At 36.0% G+C, this 20290-nt stretch overlaps 2 protein-coding genes across 2 annotated transcripts; both read right to left on the bottom strand.

Annotated features, from left to right (window-relative positions):
• Window positions 1–5100: 5100 nt before the first annotated feature.
• On the bottom strand, window positions 5101–7208 carry LOC105397149. The gene is made up of 4 exons (XM_048626447.1): window positions 6945–7208; window positions 6570–6631; window positions 5927–6080; window positions 5101–5433 (listed from the first exon to the last, which is right to left on the bottom strand). Exons 1-4 carry the CDS (start codon window positions 7150–7152, stop codon window positions 5336–5338), a joined length of 522 nt encoding a protein of 173 aa, XP_048482404.1. The 5' UTR covers window positions 7153–7208; the 3' UTR covers window positions 5101–5335.
• A 5578-nt stretch (window positions 7209–12786) lies between these two features.
• LOC105380594 (glutamic acid-rich protein) lies at window positions 12787–14232 on the bottom strand. The gene is made up of 2 exons (XM_011550184.3): window positions 14177–14232; window positions 12787–13655 (listed from the first exon to the last, which is right to left on the bottom strand). The coding sequence occupies exons 1-2, from the start codon at window positions 14223–14225 to the stop codon at window positions 13147–13149; spliced, it is 558 nt and encodes a 185-aa protein (XP_011548486.3). The 5' UTR covers window positions 14226–14232; the 3' UTR covers window positions 12787–13146.
• Between the last annotated feature and the right edge of the window lie 6058 nt (window positions 14233–20290).

Here is a 20290-nt window from a genome sequence, read left to right as displayed (position 1 = left end):
TATGAGAATAAAGGGTATAATTACTAAGTTTTCTTGTTTAAAAATCACGGTTTGGGGTTTAGAGGAAAACAAATGGTAAAATGCGGAATACAGTTTTTTTTTTTCGAATAAAGAGGAAAACATGTGAATTCAAAAAACGTTTCTATTGACACCAAAGAGTACTTTTCGCCGAGAAAAGTGGAGTTACAATGTTTGCGATCTAAAGTGATGATAGAACTAGAACTTATTTTTTCAGTTCACCTGCTGTTGAGTGAAATCGTAATTAGGTAAATGACTCCTTGACATGAAAATAACTTTTTTTTTATAATCGTTATAACAAAACCGTTTTTTTTAATACAGCAATATTTGTAGGTGTACTTACAGTGAGCAAAAGAGCGCAGCAAGGTGTAAATTTTTTGGTTTTTAAGAAACAAAAATATTATTTCTATCATATCCCAAATACACATAAGTACTTTAAAAAAAAATACACACTCTCGCCTTGTACTAATGTACCCCCTTGCGGGGGTACTTACATGTTATTATTTTTCTGGTGACCTCCCCATATCCCTTTGCCAGCTACGTAACCTTTTGTGACACCCTGTATATGCAGAGTTCTGCAAACTACTGTTCTGCTTTTGAAACACCAAAAAAAAACAGGTCGTCTAACTAAAGGCTGTCACTAAAGCTGGAAGAAAATCAGAATCTGTCAAATCTAGTGAGGGGGGGTTGAGGTATGCGGGGCGTTCTACGGACAATGACATGAAATTTTAACATAGTACTCGAAAACATAAAAGTGAAGACATGCCACTTTGTTAAAAATATACTAAGTAAGTAATATTGTTTTGTGATACGAAAATATTTATTTTTATTTGAAAGTATTTTTAATATTTAATAATTAATTATATATAAAGTCGTACCCGTGCCGATATTTATACAGGTTGTTGCAAAAAGGGTTTAATACTATGCCGAAACCTACGTGTGCAGCATGTTATTGATGTTATTTCTAAGCCAGGAAATGAAATCAGAATGTAAAAAAATCGCGAAAATATTATCAGAGTTTAATAGTTCAGGGTGTTGTATTAAACTCTGCCCCCGTGTAATAAAAAAAGTATAGTTAGCCGAAAGGGCGTTACTCAGGCGTCACTCTGAAAAACTTTTATCCTACGTAATTTTTTATATTCATGAAAAAAACGCTTCTTCATATAATTTTTTTTTGGTCACGTGACCTTTTAGTTAGACGACCTGTTTTTTTTTTGGTGTTTCAAAAGCAGAACAGTAGTTTGCAGAACTCTGCATATACAGGGTGTCACAAAAGGTTACGTAGCTGGCAAAGGGATATGGGGAGGTCACCAGAAAAATAATAACATGTAAGTACCCCCGCAAGGGAGTACATTAGTACAAGGCGAGAGTGTGTATTTTTTTTTAAAGTACTTATGTGTATTTGGGATATGATAGAAATAATATTTTTGTTTCTTAAAAACCAAAAAATTTACACCTTGCTGCGCTCTTTTGCTCACTGTAAGTACACCTACAAATATTGCTGTATTAAAAAAAACGGTTTTGTTATAACGATTATAAAAAAAAAGTTATTTTCATGTCAAGGAGTCATTTACCTAATTACGATTTCACTCAACAGCAGGTGAACTGAAAAAATAAGTTCTAGTTCTATCATCACTTTAGATCGCAAACATTGTAACTCCACTTTTCTCGGCGAAAAGTACTCTTTGGTGTCAATAGAAACGTTTTTTGAATTCACATGTTTTCCTCTTTATTCGAAAAAAAAAACTGTATTCCGCATTTTACCATTTGTTTTCCTCTAAACTCCAAACCGTGATTTTTAAACAAGAAAACTTAGTAATTATACCCTTTATTCTCATATACAACGTGTGATGTAGGCGAACGTGAACGAAAACTATGCAATAAGCCTTTGTTTTTATTACTACTTTAGTAAATTACAATAACATACTCAACAATGTTAATTTTTCTTTTGCAATGTTATGTTGTTAAATTAAGATCTACCTAATATTTTATTAACATGAAGTTACTTTCAACTTTTTTTTGCATCTATGCGTCGAATCACAGCATGACGGCTGCTGCAGCTTCCTGCTGTCCTGTCCTCCAACCAATCCCACCAGTACTGCAGGTTGCGTCGAATACGAGCCATTCTCTTCGACTTGACAAGACAGGTGCTCCCGGAAGGATCATAGATCGCACGGAACCCGTACCGTATAGAGGCAACGGACTCCTTTGCAACAGCCCCCCAGATTCGGAAGTAGCCCATGCACTGCATGGCGAGCACAGCTGCAGCAATTTTTTCGTAATGAATCATTGGGATGTCATCCCCGAAGGAGGCTCTCAGCCTACCTCACGACCTGTGTGACATTAGAAAAATGCACTGTGCTAACGCCGTTTGCGAGCTTGATTTGCAGGACCGCGTTGTATGCCAAGTTCCACAGCAGAGGGGTCCAAGACCTACCGCTGTGGAACTCCGCAACTGAACTTCTTCAGTGAAAACAAACCCTCTCTTTTCGCATCCTTAATGTACCTACTTGTTAGACACGTATGACCTCTGTCAATTTTCTGCAGATAAGAAGACAAGTGATGGTATACAAGAGCCGCCCTAAAGGTTCGCCCTCTAGGGGATAGAGTTGAACGCGGTTACTATTTTTAAGCAAACAGCCAGCGCAACAACTCGCCCGTGGTTCTTATCCTGCTCCGACAGTGAACGAACGCAAAGTATTATACCCACTATTCGAATCCGCATTTCGGATGCCAAACTGACTGTCCGAAAGGTCGAAACCGTATCACCACAGAGGTATGACTCGTTCGAAGAGCTTATCAGGCTCTTACAGCAATCAGATGTGTCGGTACACTGAAAGATAATCTACAGGCCTGCTTTATTTATTTAGGAGCACTAATGGCCTCCTTTCAGTCATTGAGTCACTGGCACTCAGGCTGCGGTTGAACAGGAAGATAGACTGTCTAAACAAATCATTTTTAGGCTAGTTAAAAAAAACTTTAGGTGGGTAGTATGCCAACTAGAACTACAAATAAAACAGTATTTTTGTCTCCTCTAAAATTTGGTCACGAGGAGTTACGATGATTACGATCTAAGGTGACGCTGACGATATTTTATACAAGGTATTGAAAAAAGGGTATAAAGCTTAGCCAAAAGTGGATTTAGGTGCCATTCTGATCCACTTTTCTTCTACAATTTTGAAAATTCACGTAACAAAACCTTTTACATAGAAACTCGATCACGTGACTTTTTACTATAGAGACCGAATTTATTTTTCGAGAATTTCCAAAACTTGGAGAACAAAAGTTGTTCAGAATAACCCCTGAGTCAAACCCTTTCGGCACAGTATACCCTTTTTGCAACATCCTGTATAGGTAATATCAGGTTTATAAAATACCTGGGCCTGTAGAGTGAGACTCGGCATGGGGAGTCATAATTTATAGATCTTTTAGGTTGCAGTGGCGAATGGGCACTGGTAGCCCTGCCCTTTTCTATAACTATAACTATAGGTAATTTTATGGCAATTTAAAAATGGTATAACATTTATCTATTTGAAAAAATCATTAAAAATATACATTACCTATCACCCTAATTTAAAAAAATAATTCAGCCCTTACTTTAAACTTATAACACCCCTCTATTTCCTTCAGGGGTTAAAAAACCTGTGTATTTAATATTTTCTTATGAGTTTTTTTTAAAAAACTAGGCTCTTACATAGTTGTACATAATATTATGCGGTATTTTATTCCACTTGTAACGCATAAAATTCATAGCTACAGTAAACATTTCATTTTTTTCATGGCGAGATACAGTCGCACTTAACCGCTTTTTTGCAAAGCTTGTTAAATAGATTTAAAAAAATATGTAAATTTTAGATCTTCAATTTTTAAAAATACTTACTTATTTTTAACAACCTGTAGTGTACAGACTACCACATCTTAAAATATATATTTTTTTAATTAACTACGGTTTTTGGTTTCAAATAAAACAAATTATGAACTTACTTTTCAACACCCTGTATATTGTGTAGCTTACCTACCATACACAACCGTTAAAATAAAATAAATTACCCCTCAGAATATAAACAGGCTCGCGCTTTGGCATACTGCATTGACCGTATAGTTCTTATTCGGAGAATCTAATAAGTGTCATTATGTGCAATGTTTACCTTTATCTATGCATCTGTAACTCTATAGTAAAAAATGTAAACAAATCGAAAAGGCGAAATGTTTTCTAAGAATTTTCGGCTTTTCTGCATCTAAAATGATTAGAAAATTAACTTTCCATAGCAAATGCATATGTATTATAATACTTGTAGTCATAATTTGTTGATTTAATCAGTTTTTGTGAAATATTTGATAAAAAATAAAATGGCATGGGTATCGCTCCTAACAGGCCGCCACCAGGGCGACGACTGAAGAAATCTGAAATCTGTCACGGAATCTGAAATCTGTCACGGTGTCATCATTTTTAAACCGGAATTTATTAGTTTTTTGCAAAAAAAGTTGACTTCTGGTCCATTAAATCCAACTCTTTAAGGTAACTTTGTTAAGAATTTAATTACCTACACATACATATAAGATTCCATGAAAATGGGCCCTCTGATTTCGAGGGTTTTTTCATAATAAGTCAAAAAATGGCAAAAGACATGGTGTGTTTGCAATTTTTTTTAACATACTTATTATAATCCTGCACCAATTTATAAGCAACTAACATGTTCAGTATACCCTCTGCTACAAAATATATTTTTATCAATGTGATAGAAGCCACCGTTTTTCCAATCTAATCAAGTATATCAAGCCGACTTTAGCATTTTAGCTTTAGGGATCCCCTTAAGCTTCAGGATCTCTGTCTTTAAATGAATAAGGGCCTCTTTCACACATTATAGAAAATGGATAATGGCTAAAACGAAAAATGCTGTAAGTGCTCAGCTGTCACTATCTAAAACATACCTAATTACAGAGAGTGACAGCATGTCACTGCATGTCTTTTATCCAAACAATATAGTCCTTGCTTTTATCCTACACGTAGCCATTATCCAGACATTGTGAAATATGTAGACCCTAATAAGCACTTACTGTTTTTCTTTGAAAAGTTTACAGTTATGTTGCATTACACTTTATTATCTGGAAAATAGGATTAATTTTATAAATAACTTTCCGTCTAAATCTACATTTCTATTGCAATTATCATGTCCATTAAGTCATAGCCGATTCGATTTCTTTTAAAAGTTTCAGGCCTATTTTAAAAGCACTTTCAGTAGGTATAAGTATCTTTTCTTGATAAATCAAAGTTCCTGAAACTATTAGTAATAAGAAAAGCCGTTTTCAGTCTTTTTTAGCTGTCGTCTGCCTTATAAACTTCGTACTTTTCTATTTCAGCCTCCATCAGGCACTTCATGAATCCGTACGCACGCTCGCACTTGCAGGTCTCTCCTGAAAAAAAAAAGTACAAAAATATAAATAAGTTTTATTTTTTAGTCGGTGACAAACACTAAAACTGGTTCTCTATGGTTTTTCATGGTGGTGAAAGGATTAGCCAGTCAGTTTACCTAGCATCAGTCGCCGACTGCCTAGAGTGTCCAAGTCAATCATGGTCACGAAGTCTTCTTCAATGAAAATTGACAAAAGACAATCTGTGCTACCACAAAAATCTGTAAAATTTTGATTTAAACACTTGTTAAACGGTGTTTAAAGTTTTTTGTGGTAGCACAGATTATGTTTATTTAAAAGTAGGTAGGCTCAAAAACAACATACATATTTTCATAGTTACACAACACCGAAGACCAGAACACAAATATTGGTATTTAAACCAACATCCGTCCCGGCCGCGGATCGAACCAGGGATCGTCTGCACACCACTCGTAGTCACTAAACACTGCACCATCCTCAAATCCTAGACACCAAGAGATGGCGCGCTATCACTCACGTCGGTCATCAGCGCAGTCCCTGGCCAGAGTCTCGAGGTCGTCCATGTACCGCCCTCCCCTCTCCCCCGCGAACACCACCGCCGCCCGCGCCGCGTCGAACACGCTGTCCAGCGATGCTACCCTGGTACCTTCCAGCACGCAGCGGATGAAACACTGAATCAAAAACAGTACAAATCATTGACTTTATTCATTGGTATAAATAGATGGATGGTGGTGGACTATGCCTAAACCCTTCCTTTATTGGAAGGAGACCCGTTCCCCAGCAGTGGGGATGTGATGGGTCGTGATGATGATTAATAGATGAAGCTATCATAATGAGCATTTCTAGAGGTTTGTTTTCTGGGCGCTTCCGTGTTTCAGATGGCACGTTAAGCTGTGGGTCCCGGTTGCAGTTTAGGCAGCAGTCGTGAAGCCTAGTCAATGGCCTTCGGGCGGCTTGAAAACCTCTGATAGTGGGTTGCCCACTTACTCGGCAACTCTCTCAGCACAATCTTGAAGCGTGGTGGACTAGGCCTAAAACCCTTCCTTCATTTTAAAGAGACCTGTGATGGTCATAATGAGAATCCGGATAATGCGTAAAAACCTTTAATTTTTAAGTACACAGTGTACAGATAAAGGTTTATATGTTTTGTAAATGCTCACCTTCGGATTTTTATCATTTTCATCAGGAAAGGTGCCGCTCTCATTCAGAGACTGCCAGTAGGCTGAAATAATTTTAAACAATTATTAGGTACTTACTTACTATGGTAAGGCGAAGTAGGTATACTTCGCTCATGAACTACAGACCTATGATGTAATACTGTAAATACGCAATATGTCTAAATTTCATTATGCCTAGTCTGTTAGGTTTAGGCATAAAGAGGCAGAATGCGTTTTAGGCACTCAACGACGAAACGTTAATTTTGATTGTATAGATCTAATAATTAATTGATATACCTATTTTTGATCATAGGACCTAAATAATTTTGGATTTTAATTAGGTACCCATACTAAGGTACACTATGTGAATAATATTACCGGGATCAAACCGGAACGTCTCATTACAGTGGGTCATGATGCCCACCATGTCGTCTACAGCATGCTCATCATTGCCGTCGTGGAACGAGACAGAAGATGATGAAGACATATCAGGCATCTCCCTTGTTCTCGGCTCTTCAGCTTTCATCTTCCCGGAACTCAGAGTGAAGGTAATAAGAACCAACGTGGCAAGTGAAGCCAGAAACATGGTGGTGAAGTAAAGATCTCTACCTTTGACAAATGTAATTTTAAGGTTAACTTATGTCGGTTTCAGAACTGAAATCTGTCGATACGGATGTGGTTTTATACGTTTTCGCAAGTCGTGATTTCAAAGAGCTAACTGGTTAACAGTGCAGAGGTTGTCAACCATGGAAATAGCTGTAGTTAGGTAAATCACGGCTCCTGAATCAAAATTACTTACTGGGTTATCAACTCATCAACTAGCGAGCGAATGGGGTTCGAAATATGTGGACGAAGAGTAAAAAATTAGGAATATTTTAGCTTACAACTTCTTGGTAACACTAGGGTCTAGACTAACTATAGGGTTTAGACTAAAAGGATTAGCCATTCAGATTAGGGCCAAGCGCTGACTGCCTACTTTTGATATGCTAACAGCTTGTTATTTATTGGTTGCTGAGTGAATCAATTTACTTGTGAAAGTCAATACCTAATTACATTTTGATGACCACAACGGGGTAAACACATGTTTTTACGTAAGCCTAAAAGTTTTCCAGTTCCGCAAATTGAATTAGCTATAATGATGATCGAGCTAGCGATATTACTGAAAAATACTTCCGCATGGTATGATTTCCATAATTAGGATCATCAATGCAATAATTGCTTCGCTAAGCTAAAATAGTTTCTAATTCGTTAGAAAATAGCATCCGGCTTATTCGTCCAAAAAGACGTCGATAGTGAAGTAAAGAAATTCTGTAACATTGTGACAAATTATTTCATAGAATTTTGTTTCCTCATCATTATCATTAGCAATCAATCGCCCAGTGATAGAATATCTAGATCTAGACCATACGCCTCTTCTAAGAAGCAGTATACCTACTGCGTAAGTAGAATGTTTTTTTTTTATATTATGAGAAATTTTTACACGACTGATATCTACTTAAAGCATCTTACAGACTATCAAGGTATTCAACGTATCTTTTAGAAATTTCAGCCTTTTCCATAGGTGGTACCTATCCTGAAAGTAAAGTGTCCCTACAGTAGTAGTAGTAGGTCACACAGTATAGTGTTGCGTCGTGAGAAGCAATGAGGCGTATCGAGTTCAACAGGATCGATACAAAGTAATGTTCACCGAGTGGCTGTAGTCTACTATTCATTATAACTACTGTTGTACTGTAGTACCTATGTGATGTATGTTGTATCAGTTGTATACTATTGTAATCTGTACTACACTCACGAGCTATGAAATAGTTCCACTCGCAAAATGCCGACACGAAATAACCTCATTTTTTCAAACATTTTATTTAAAACTAGCTGTCCCCGCGCGCTTCGCTTCGCCTTAAAAAGTTTTCCCGTGGGAATTCCGGGATAAAAAGTAGCCTACGTTCTTTCCCAGGGTCTAGACCGTATGTATACCAAATTTCATTCAAATCCGTTCAGTAGTTTTGGCGTGAAAGAGTAACAGACAGACAGACAGACAGACAGACAGACAGACAGACACAGTTACTTTCGCATTTATAATATTAGTTAGGATTTTAACAAACTATTACCGTTTTTAGTTGTTAAAATCCTGATGCTGTGTTAAATGTATCAATGTTGCAGAAGGCGTCATTAAGTTAGGCTTTTCCGTGTAGGAGTAATTTGGTGTTTTTCTCAGTGGAACCTTTTCATTGCCCGTGAGTGTAGTATGTGATTCATGTTGTATCAGTTTTATACTATTGTAATCCGTAAGTACTAGTTACGTAAGTATTTTATAAAAAAAAATCTATAAAAAATATAGGTAAACTTACGCCAACTGCCAACTAACCAGTTTGCAAAACTAACTAGGTATGTATATATGCAATGGAGGGAGGCATCAATGTCCTCACAATATAGGTAGGTACATGGTGTCCCATAAGTTAACGTCAAGCCAAGGAGGTGATATAAATCATCATTGAATTTTTTTTGCAAGAACAACAGTTTTTATTATGACGAGCTATATATAACTTCCTGCCGGCTTAACGTCAATATAACGTTTACGGGACACCCTGTACATTTGCCACAGAATCATTTTATGCAGATATTGTGTAAATAGACTTAAAATTCCGAAACGTGGGCTTTCAATAATTTTCGGAGTTAAATTATAAAATTTCTTGAACCAAATCGTAATTTCCGTAAGATACTTCTGTTAAATAATGAGCAGACATTTTAATGATTCACCTAAAATATTAGGCAATAATACCGCAATTATATAATAATGTAAGGTAGAGAGTCCATATTTCGCGGTATTCAAAATGGCGTCCTTATTTCGAGTTATATTTATTTTCATGATTATTACTTATTTTAATAGGTTTGGATACTCTAAAATTACATTTAATCGTTCATTATCTTTAACTGAAACTACTTGATGTAGTAAATATGTTTAAAATTGCCTAAAATGACTAAAAACTCATGAAATGTGCCGTGAGGGCGACGCCGCCATGTTTTTCATACAAACGCGACCCGGCTTACGTAAGGCCAGCCATATTTAATAATTGTGTTTTTTTATATTTATACGACATTCAACTTTGTAAATAGTTTATATTTAGTTTATTATATTCTTATACTTACATTAAATTTAAATTTTAACTCTTTTTAAACTAATTTAACCCCTTTAAACTCAAAAACAAAATACCTCGGTATAAGGGCCTGATTTTTATACGTTGTTCCTAACTCCGAGGTACCCTCGGTATAAGGAAAAATACTATGTCATGATTTTTAGCTTATAACTTTACAAATAATAACATTTGAAGTATATGCTTGATTACATAATAATAATGATGAACGTGACAAGCTTATAACCTAATTCGGCGGTACAAAATATCCTCTAGGAATCTTAATATGACACGATAATTGTTGACGCATAAAACATGGTTACCTAGAAAACCTTAACTTAGTATGTATATTTGAAATGATAAAAAACAGTGTTATTTTATCGCTATTTACGTAAGTGATACATATTTTTACCAATATTTTATGTATGATTTGAGTAACATATCTATGTTGTTTCTAAATCGATAATTTGATAACTCGAAATATGGATTATTAAAATACTTGCTGAACCCCTAATATGGAGTATGACATTTTACATAGGTAGGTACCTCGGAAATCGGAATATGACTACATCACACCTTCGCAGTGTCATCCGATGCCGTCATCAAACCATAAAATCAAGATGAATTAGCGACTTTCTTCCTAAATATAAAAGGGGTGTGGATAGATATGCCTGACTTTACGAAACTACTACTAGATACTACCTACTTATTACTCTTTATAAAAGAAGAAAGAAAGAAATTTGTAGACGTAAAACTTTATTTGGGTGGATAAAATAACACACACGACTGTTGAGTTTTTATAACACTTATATACACAATTGCCTAATTTCATTTCTGTATTTTATTTCCATTATCTTTCTACTTCGCGGTCTGATGGCCGTTGTAATATTGTTATCCCAGAATTCCCAGATAAATGAATGTCCTGTATACTGCATTTCATGTTTGGTTTAGGGGTCTGGTTGATTTTTTCATTTTCTTGTTGTTGTCACTGAAAAATAAAGTAAGTAGGTAAATTGTATTGATAGTTGACAGAATTAAGCTTATCCTTATAAGTTGGTACCCATTTTCACAAAACTTAGTGAGTTTAGAAACGAAAACGCTAGAACAAAAACCTAGGTTAGTAACTAAACTGATGCCAAATTACTGATAAAAACATAAAAATATTTCCATTTTACGTAATTTCCTAAAATAATTCGCACACAAGCTTGCCTTATCGATTTTCCAATTGCATATTGCAAATACAAACATAATAATTTAATAAAAGATGTTTGTTTTCTAATGTAAAGACTTAACAAAAATACTTTCAAAGAATAGCGGCAAACTTTTCGGCGGAAAATTGAATATGGCGCCGGCACGCCTCCAGTCCAGCGCGCATGCGCCATAGAGATGTACCTAGTGCAATGTTCCTTGCTTCCGACCTATGCTTGAATAAAAAAATAATCGATGCTGGATCGATTCCTGGGTAGATACTTTTATTATAATCATATTCGTTTATGGTAAATACATTAGGTACTCATCGGAAATTAGTACTGATAAGGTATTTGGCTTTTGTAAGTATTCGATACTTTTCCTCATCCCTTACACATCTACTTTTATTACGTATCATCAACTTAAACATTTAAGTAAGAACATAAAATATCGTGGAAAAATAACTATAGTAAAAAATGTTTAAATCATTCGAGTTCAATAATCGATTATATTCGATTACTGTCACTATTTCATCAATTTACCCCATCTCTACTCTATTTTTTTTTAATCGCTTGGAAAAGTCCATAGAACATCATAGAAGCATTATGAATATTTTTTCTAGCCAATGTTACCAGTTGCAATAATGAATTATGAAAATGTTACATAAATAATAGAAATTATCACGAAAACCAATATAAATGGAGAGTATTTAATTCTTTTCATTATTTTCAACTACTATTTAGAATAATTAAATTTATTTGGAGTACTTTAAGGTTAAAAAAGTATATCGATATTTTCGATTGTAATTTCCTTATGTTCATGGCCACACTCATGGAGCCACTGACAGGACTAACTCGGAATATGGAACAGGCTACCTCGGTATATGGAAGAAACCATAATCCTACCTCGGTATTAGGGCAAATCGACATGTGTAATAAATTATATTTTTTTAAGTATAATTAATGTGTTATCAATGAATCTGTGTTAAGAAATATACAATTTAACGTATATTCTTACAGAAGACAATATTTCACATCAATATTGATGGTTACAAATGCTTATTTTTCTTACTTACTTTCAAATGTTGTGATTTACCTCGGAATAAGGACGCGATACCTTATACCTGCAGAGTGTTGCAAAAAGAATTACTTTTCGCGAATTTTGTAAGTAATTCTGATTTCATTTTCAGGCTTAGATATAACATGCTGCACATGTAGGTTTTGGCTTAGTATACCCTTTTTGCAACACCTGTATACGAGTATTACTTATATTGAATTAGGAAAGTAGAAACTGAAAACTATGTGGACATATGAGTAGCAGACTCGGCCCCTGCTAGCCACAGGTAGCCGTGAACGTGAATTTATGTAGGTATTGTATGTATTTCTTTTAAGATATCTTTCTATTTCTTACCTCAGAACGAAAAAAAGGGATGTTATATGTTCGTACTGTCTGGGTCTACTGATCCTAGTGGTAACTGGTAAATTTCATCAGCTAAAATACAGGAAGATGTCCTATGCTAAGTTTGCCCACTCGTGGTGACGAATTTCGTGGTTACCTGTGTGCTTACAACCACCGACACAAATCCTTTAGTAGCGGATCTGACAGATATTTGATATGGCGAGCGAAGATTGTTCATTGCTATTGTTCGGTGGTGGTAACCCTACAGTAAGCACTATTCTGACGAGAAGATACACAAGGACCTATATTAGTTTCTATGTGAAATAGTATCTCAGGTGCTAGAAGTATCGAAGACCTCTCTGTAGACTATTAGTCGAGTGGTTTAATGGCCGATACCTATTGAAACCTAACTCATATTATAAAGATATAGGTAGGTAGGTACTTACTTAGGAACATAGAGTTACTTATAAATGCTTAGGAATTGGCAATACCAAAAAAAACATTTGGAAGCAGCTATAATTAATATTTTTATTAATAAATACATAAATACATATTACAACATTATCGGTGCATTACAGTGCGTAAATAAAAAAGTTACTTCATCTATAAAGTCCGTATTTCTTTCGCTTTTTTACTCCAGACAAAAGACAGATATGTTTTAAGTTTTATGTGTCTATGTTTCTGTATATTGTAGAGTAGCTCTTAAACGGCTAAACCGATTTTTGATTAGTTTTTTTTTTGGGTAACTGGTAATGTTACCCCGTGTGTTCTAAGCTATATTTTATCAAAATCGGCTTAGCCGTTCAAAAGCAATGTGACTTTTAGAGTTGACTGTCGGGGGTTTTTAACGTTGGTTAGATTATTCATCAATACGATCGGTCCGACTCGTAATAGAAAGTCGGGGGCTCCGCTTCTTCATAAGTCTGTACTTTATCTTGATCTTCTCTCAGATCCTGTTCCTCCTTCTCTTCATACTTGTCATATTTCTCACCATAATGTTCCGCTGCCGTGTTCGGATCCTCTCGGTTCTCCTCATCACTGCCATAATGTTCTTCAGTAGATTCTCTATGTTCTTCTGCGTTATCCTTATTCGCATTGTACGTTTCGTTACCTTCATTCTTGTACTCCTCACTTTGTTCTTCCTGATATTCCTTTTCCTTATCGTAAGCTTCACCGGTCTGGTCAGGGTCTGGTGCTTGGTACTCCTCTTCGACTTCTTTAGCTTCTGCGTTCCAGGTTTCGTAGTCTTCCTCTGTTCTTTGGTCCAGGTCTTCCTTGCCTTGTTCGTAGTTGGCAGAGTTGTCAGGAATGTCCACCCCCATGCTGGTGTCGGGGGATCGCGCTACTCTCACTCTGCCATGTGCTATGTCGCAAGCTGGAATGTAATAATATAAAATTAATAAATTATATACAATATTGTTAAAAAAAATATTGTTATCATATTTATTAAGGGCCTTTTTAAAAGTCATACTTAAGGAGAATTAAATGAGTCGACATCTATTATTACAGTTGGAGGAGCAGTGGTAGCTCAGTCGGGTAAGCGCCCGCTTCTCACGCAAGAGCGGCACTGACATGTACCAATGAGTTCTTTTAACTTAAGTACAATGTATACCATCGCACTTACGGTGAAGGAAAACATCGTGAGGAAACCTGCATATCTAGATTTAGCACATCTAGATAATATGTGAACCCACCAACCCGCAGTGGAGCAGCGTGGTGGGAAATGGTTCAAGCTTAGGAAGGCAGTTTAGACCTTGGGGATATGCACAAAGGTTCAACTCGAGAGAGCCAGGTGCAGGTACTTACAGCCCCACAGAGAATAAAATAGAATAGAATGATTACAGTACTCATAAACAAATAAATGTTTCAAAATTTTAAATATATTTTTTGACTTACCAATAATGGCTGCAAGCAAAATACTCAAAGAGATGCTTTTGGAAAACATGTTTGTGTTTGTTGGTAAAACTATTTTTTTCCTTCTTTTTATACATGGTGAGAGCAATTACATTCCGTATATTTAGAAAATTACACTTAAACTAGGACTTTTGATACTATACACGCAATGTGATAAAAAATAAATTTGCATCTGAAAACACATAATGCCGCCGACTAAATTATATAATTAAGTGCCACAAGTAGGATTTTCCTTGAAATTTTTAATCAGCGATTATGAAACACCTCCAAACTCACTAGACACATGCAAATTAATTCACTGTCCCACTCTATCTTTCCGTAATTTGTCATAAGTTATGTTAAATGTATTCAAATTTGACACTAAACAAGACATTATCACTTCCTTTTCCTTATCTGAAATGGTTTCCCCATCTACAATATTTTCACTGAAAATGTTGAATAGTTTCTTCCAAAGTGTAAACAGTTGTGGAACGATGTTAGTGAGGCTACCCATTTGTTTTGTTTCTCTGTTTATACTTTTACTTTACTCAGCTTCCGTCAATTCCGGTGAGAAAATGTTTTTTTTAGTTTTCCCAAATGCAGTATCTTATGTATACTCTTGCACGTTACAATACTTATATCATTTTTGCATATTAGGCTTCCTTAACTTTCCAATGTAAATATTAAATATATTTTCTGTATCCTTACCTTACAAATATTTGTATATCCCAATTTATCTAATAATCACCGTGATGTAATTAGGTAACTAGTTAAAATTAATTAGGTATATTAATTTCTTTGCTTTAAAACTATCAAACCAAGACCATTCTATTAAAATCTTTTTAATCTTTTTAGATCCCAACAACGACGGCCCGCCATCACAACCGTTCCCCAAAGAAGAATACGCTGCCATTTTCCAGAATATTCCACAACTGTTCGGATATGTAGTGGAGGTTCTCCGGGACAAACCAGAGATACTGGAGACCAATGATGTGGATGTCATGAGCAGGGACACTCATAATGAGATGAAAAATGAATATAGTTAAGATAATGCAGAAAAAGAGAGGAAAAGAAAATCAAAGAAGAATTTAAACAAAATAACAGACACGATAACACAAGAGGTGTTAACTACCTACAAGAACAAACTTTCTCTACTTATTAAAGATACATTTTCTATAATTAATTAATATTAATTAAAAAAAACAAATTCAAAAGTTATAGAGCTTTTAGCTGTATTCGGTGAAGATAATCTAAAAGATAATCTTCAGATTCTAAAAGGTAAAAGAGACTGGCAAAGAAAAGGATTGTACAAATTTAATAACATTGTCAAACGATACTTAGCGCTATTTCAAATATGATAGCATTTTCACGATGAAAGAATGGCATAGCAATAAACTGCATAAGAATAAAGATCTTTCTTAATACAAGGTAAAAGTACATTAAAAGTAGGAATACAGATTATTTATTTATTTATGTTTATTATCAAAAATACATGCTGAGTATTACAATCAAATGTCTGCCAAACTGTGGAAACAGTTTGTTGACAGGTTACTCTCATTTCGCATAATGACACATACGAGGGCTACACCGAAAAGATCGGGAATAGAATACTTAGGAATAAATTAGAGTGAAACCTTTTTGGTGTATCAAATGTAGTGTTTTTTCAAACATAATTCCATTTTCGAATTTTAAAAAAAGTAAAAAATAAAAGAGTATTGACCATTTGAATTTGACAAGTCGGTGTAAAAAATGGAGCTTACGCGGGAACATTTCCGTGCAATAATTTTTCACAACTTTCGTCGAGGTTTATCTCAAGAACAATGTCTCGCCGAGCTTGTTTCTAATTTATAAACTTGAAGCACCAAGTAAAACGACTATATATCGTTGGTATTCTGAGTTTCGCCGTGGACGTTCCTATCTTACCACAGTCCCTTCTACTGGTCGGCCAAAAACAGCGGTAACACAAGATAACATCGATGATGTACGCCAGTTAATAAAAGAAGATAGACATGTGACATACGAGCAGATTCGGGCTTCTCTCAGCATTGGTATGACAGCCATTCAAACCATTTTACATGAAGAACTGGGTGTCAAGAAGTTAGTTTCGCGCTGGGTGCCCCACCGTTTGACCGAGGAACAAAAGTCGGCTCGTGTTAATTGGTGTCGATCTGCTCTGCAACGGTTCAATGGAGGCAGTTCAAATGCTGTCTACAATATCGTCTCTGGTGATGAATCGTGGATTTATTCATATGAGCCCGAAAGAAAACATCAATCGGCAGTTTGGATCTTCGAAGGTGAGGTCAAGCCAACAAAAGTTCGCTCACGCAGCGTGTCGAAAAAAATGGTCGCTTCGTTTGTATCGAAAACTGGCCATGTGGCTACGATTCCATTACAAGAACAAAGGACGGTTACTGCTGATTGGTACACAACAGTTTGTTTGCCGGAAGTCGTAAGAGAACTTCGTAAAACTAACCCGAATCGTCGTATAATCCTTCACCACGATAATGCAAGCTCTCATACCGCTCGCAAAACAAGAACGTTTTTAAATATGGAAAACGTGGAGTTGATGGACCATCCTCCGTATAGCCCTGATCTGAGCCCCAATGATTATTTTACATTCCCAAGAATTAAAGATATGCTACGTGGTCAACGGTTTTGCGGCCCAGAAGAGGCGGTCGAAGCTTACAAATCAGCTGTTTTGACAGTATCCACTTCAGACTGGAATTACTGTTTCAATGATTGGTTTAATCGAATGAAAAAGTGCATTGAATGTCACGGAGACTACTTTGAAAAACAATAAAAGTAAATAATATTATGATATCTTTGTACTTTTTTCTATTCCCGATCATTTCGGTATCGCCCTCGTATATTTATGCAACACGGTACAACACAATCAAAGTAGGAATAGACAGGTACTTAATTAAAAAGGCATAGCTAGGTCATTGACATTTGATTCAATAGATGAAGATGGAGAATCATGAGTATGTACAAAATTTATTCATAAAGTCATGACACTCATGACCAACACTTATCTAAGCATATGAAGAGGGTACTGGGAGCAGCCAATGATAATTATGTAAAACTGCCTATAGGCAGATTATTTCTTGATTTTCAATACTTGACACTGTAACCATTACAGTATATTTATGTATACTAAACTCATTTATTTAAATCTAAACCCTATCGTTAAAAGTAATTGCAAAAATAAAGACACTGCTATCCAATTTACGCTCAAATCGATTTATGTTTTTCAAATGTTTTCAAAGCGTTTTTGATTGATGGTGTTATGATGACAGTTTACAAACTAACTTAGGAAACTTTGTACACCACTTCTGTATAATAAAATAAATTAATTGGATTGGTTATTTCAAAAGTAAGTGAAATAGGATGTCTGAACAAGTGAATAGTCATCGCTAAGACACACTAAGACTTGTGTACCTTGTCAAAGTTCAGTTTTTTCTTGTAATACTTACTGTGTAGACTGTGTATGTTTTTTTTTGGTTATGACAATCTAAACTTTTTGTATTAGGTAAATAGTATTAAATATTATTTTTTTTGTCTATTAGTACAATTCCCGCATATTTCAGTGTCCTATAATGTGAGATAAGCAAATAAACTTCTATAAACATTATAACATCACATTTCAATACCGTTGCTTTGACCTACTCCTAATGATTGTGTAAACAAAGTGTAAACGAGTGTGTACGACATATAAAATAACAGTGGTGATGGCTGACCGCTGCTGCAACAATAGTGCAAGTCACATGATCGACGCGACACGACACTGAAAACAATATTGTACCAGGAGCTGGATGCAGATTGTCTCGACTCGAGTTTTTTTACTACTGACAAAAAATATGGATTTTATAACGTTTCTATGTATCTGTGTGTCTATGAGTGTGTGAGCGTAGCTCCCAAATGGCAGAATCGATTTTCGGTTGGTTTTGTTTGGGTCATAGGTAATGACATGTATTAGCCCGAGTATTCTTAGGGTGGGTTGCACCAGTTGCAAAAGTTATGCTATTTTTAGGGCGTCTCGTCTTGCATAACAAAGTAAAATAATATTAAATAGTTTGTCTCTTGCTCTGACAGTATAATGTCAGAGCAAGAGGTCATAGATTTAATTTTATTTAACTTTGTTGTGCAAGACGCCCTTTAGTGTTGACCATCAGGGATTTTTAACGTTGGTTATGTTATTGAAAAAACTATTTAGGCCAATGTTCTAAGTGTATTACGATTATCAATGTTTTGAATGCTTAAAAAGAGAATAATTGAGTGCACAAAGCAAATTGATTGCAATAATTGTAGTTGAGACTGAGAGCAATATTGGCCACTTTTTAGCTTTACTGGAGTCAGCGTTGTTGTATCAATACAGCTCCCGAACTAGATCTTAGTACCACTGAGTAAACACGGAATGATTGCATGCCCCATTGCAGTTTCAAAGTTTTCACTCATAATACGAAAATCTGTTTTTTTACATTTTCTCAAAACATGTAGAGATTTTTTTGTTGTAAGTGACAGGGTACACTAAGGGTATACAATACAATGAGATGTATATCTGAGCATCTCGTGAGCAATGAAAAAGGTCCAGCTGCCATTGACATTTCCCTTTCAATCGATCGGTCAAGAAAACCTACACTTGGCCCTCTGAGCTACCGCACTAACTGGTGATAGGTCAGTTAACGTTGCGTGCAGTGCAGTGGTTATAATTTGTTTGTTGAGTTTTACCTTGTTTTATTTTTAATTTGTTGACAATTGCTTTATTTTTTTGTTTTAACCGGCGTTTCAACTTCAACTTTTGTAATCGTGGTGTAGAAAGCAGCTAGTAGTATGTACCTACATATCAATACATACATAATTATATTATAATGAAACAGCATAAAATTCAATGAAGTACTTAATATACTTTTGGAATACCTACTAAGTAACTATGTCTAAAATTTAAGTTTTGTTGTTGTTGATGATAATGAATTGAATAATGTGAGCACAATTACTTAACAAGGCAATCATATGAACTATGAGACGGGAAGTTAACGAAGGTTATAAAACTCACGGTAACTATCTCCATACATTTTTTCGTCCATTCTTTACAAAATATTCCATCCATTCTCTATGATATATAAATCGTTACCAGGAGAGCATACTCACAGGACCTCAAACCGCGCCAAGCACACCGAATGCCTGGTCCAAGACTCCATGGGGTTCATCCTCATGCTGAGCAGAGCCACCGGAGTGGCCCCGGTATACCTGCAGAGAGAGGGGCAGCTGTGGAAGGTGGGGTTCTCACATGCCATGAGGGTTTATGGGTGCCTGGTAGTTCCAGCGTTGGGTGAGTCCTCTTGCAATTAACACCTTGATTTTTTCATGACCTGTCCACCTAATCTGACAATTACTTTCGGTACTCACATATCGACATTCTAATGCTTGCTTGCTTCTCTGATGTATGATAGCTTTTCCCATAGCACGCTAAACGACTTTAAAATTCAGTGGAATACACAAAACGTTTACATGTTTCTTAAAAATACGTCTTTAGCAGCAGACCAGTAAGGTCTTTTTAAGGTTGAAATTATTTATCTCTTACTCTCATTTGACTTTGCTGAACAGAAAAAAAAAATAGAATTAGAAGTAAAATGCATACCATAGCATCAAGCTCAGCTAGAACCTGTTTAGGGACCGGGAAGCACGCACACGCTCATAATTATTTTCTTTACTTACCTACTTACTTCTATACTCGTGTTGTTTCTGCGTGTCTTTCTTTCTTCCTCTCCAAAATTCATTCCAACCTACACCTTCCAGTGCTAACCTGCTACATCGGTCTAGCAGTAGACCTGGCCGTGGGCGCAGAACGCGGCATCCGGGCGCAGTCTCGGCTGACCTACCTGGTGTGGGCGGCGGACGTGAGCTGCGTCTCCGCCACCGCCCTGGCCGGGGTCTGGAGCGGGCCCAAGAGGGTCCGGCAGATGATAGCCGCTTTCAATGATATGGATAAGGTGTGTTGATGGATTTAAGAAATTTTAGTTGCAAATCAGATGACCCAGACTGAATTGCGTATGTGGTCTTCTGGGAGAAATGAAGAGCTTTGCTTCAACACCCTGGATCTAGGGGTATATGCCCAGG

Source organism: Plutella xylostella, chromosome 16 (genome assembly GCF_932276165.1).
Source record: "Plutella xylostella chromosome 16, ilPluXylo3.1, whole genome shotgun sequence".
Lineage (NCBI taxonomy): Eukaryota > Metazoa > Arthropoda > Insecta > Lepidoptera > Plutellidae > Plutella > Plutella xylostella.
The sequence above is the reverse complement of the archived record's forward strand: the minus strand, read 5'-3'. Positions and strand labels throughout refer to the sequence as shown.

What these genes read in the sequence shown, in the direction of transcription:
- LOC105397149 (XM_048626447.1), bottom strand. Translation starts at nt 7,152, where the DNA reads ATGTTTCTGGCTTCACTTGCCACGTTGGTTCTTATTACCTTCACTCTG. An exon ending in GACGTTCCGGTTTGATCCCG is followed by an intron (nt 6,632 to 6,944) that starts GTAATATTATTC and finishes AAATTATTTCAG; the next exon opens with CCTACTGGCAGTCTCTGAAT. An exon ending in AAAATGATAAAAATCCGAAG is followed by an intron (nt 6,081 to 6,569) that starts GTGAGCATTTAC and finishes TTTTTGATTCAG; the next exon opens with TGTTTCATCCGCTGCGTGCT.
- LOC105380594 (XM_011550184.3), bottom strand. Translation starts at nt 14,225, where the DNA reads ATGTTTTCCAAAAGCATCTCTTTGAGTATTTTGCTTGCAGCCATTATT. An exon ending in TTTGCTTGCAGCCATTATTG is followed by an intron (nt 13,656 to 14,176) that starts GTAAGTCAAAAA and finishes ATTACATTCCAG; the next exon opens with CTTGCGACATAGCACATGGC.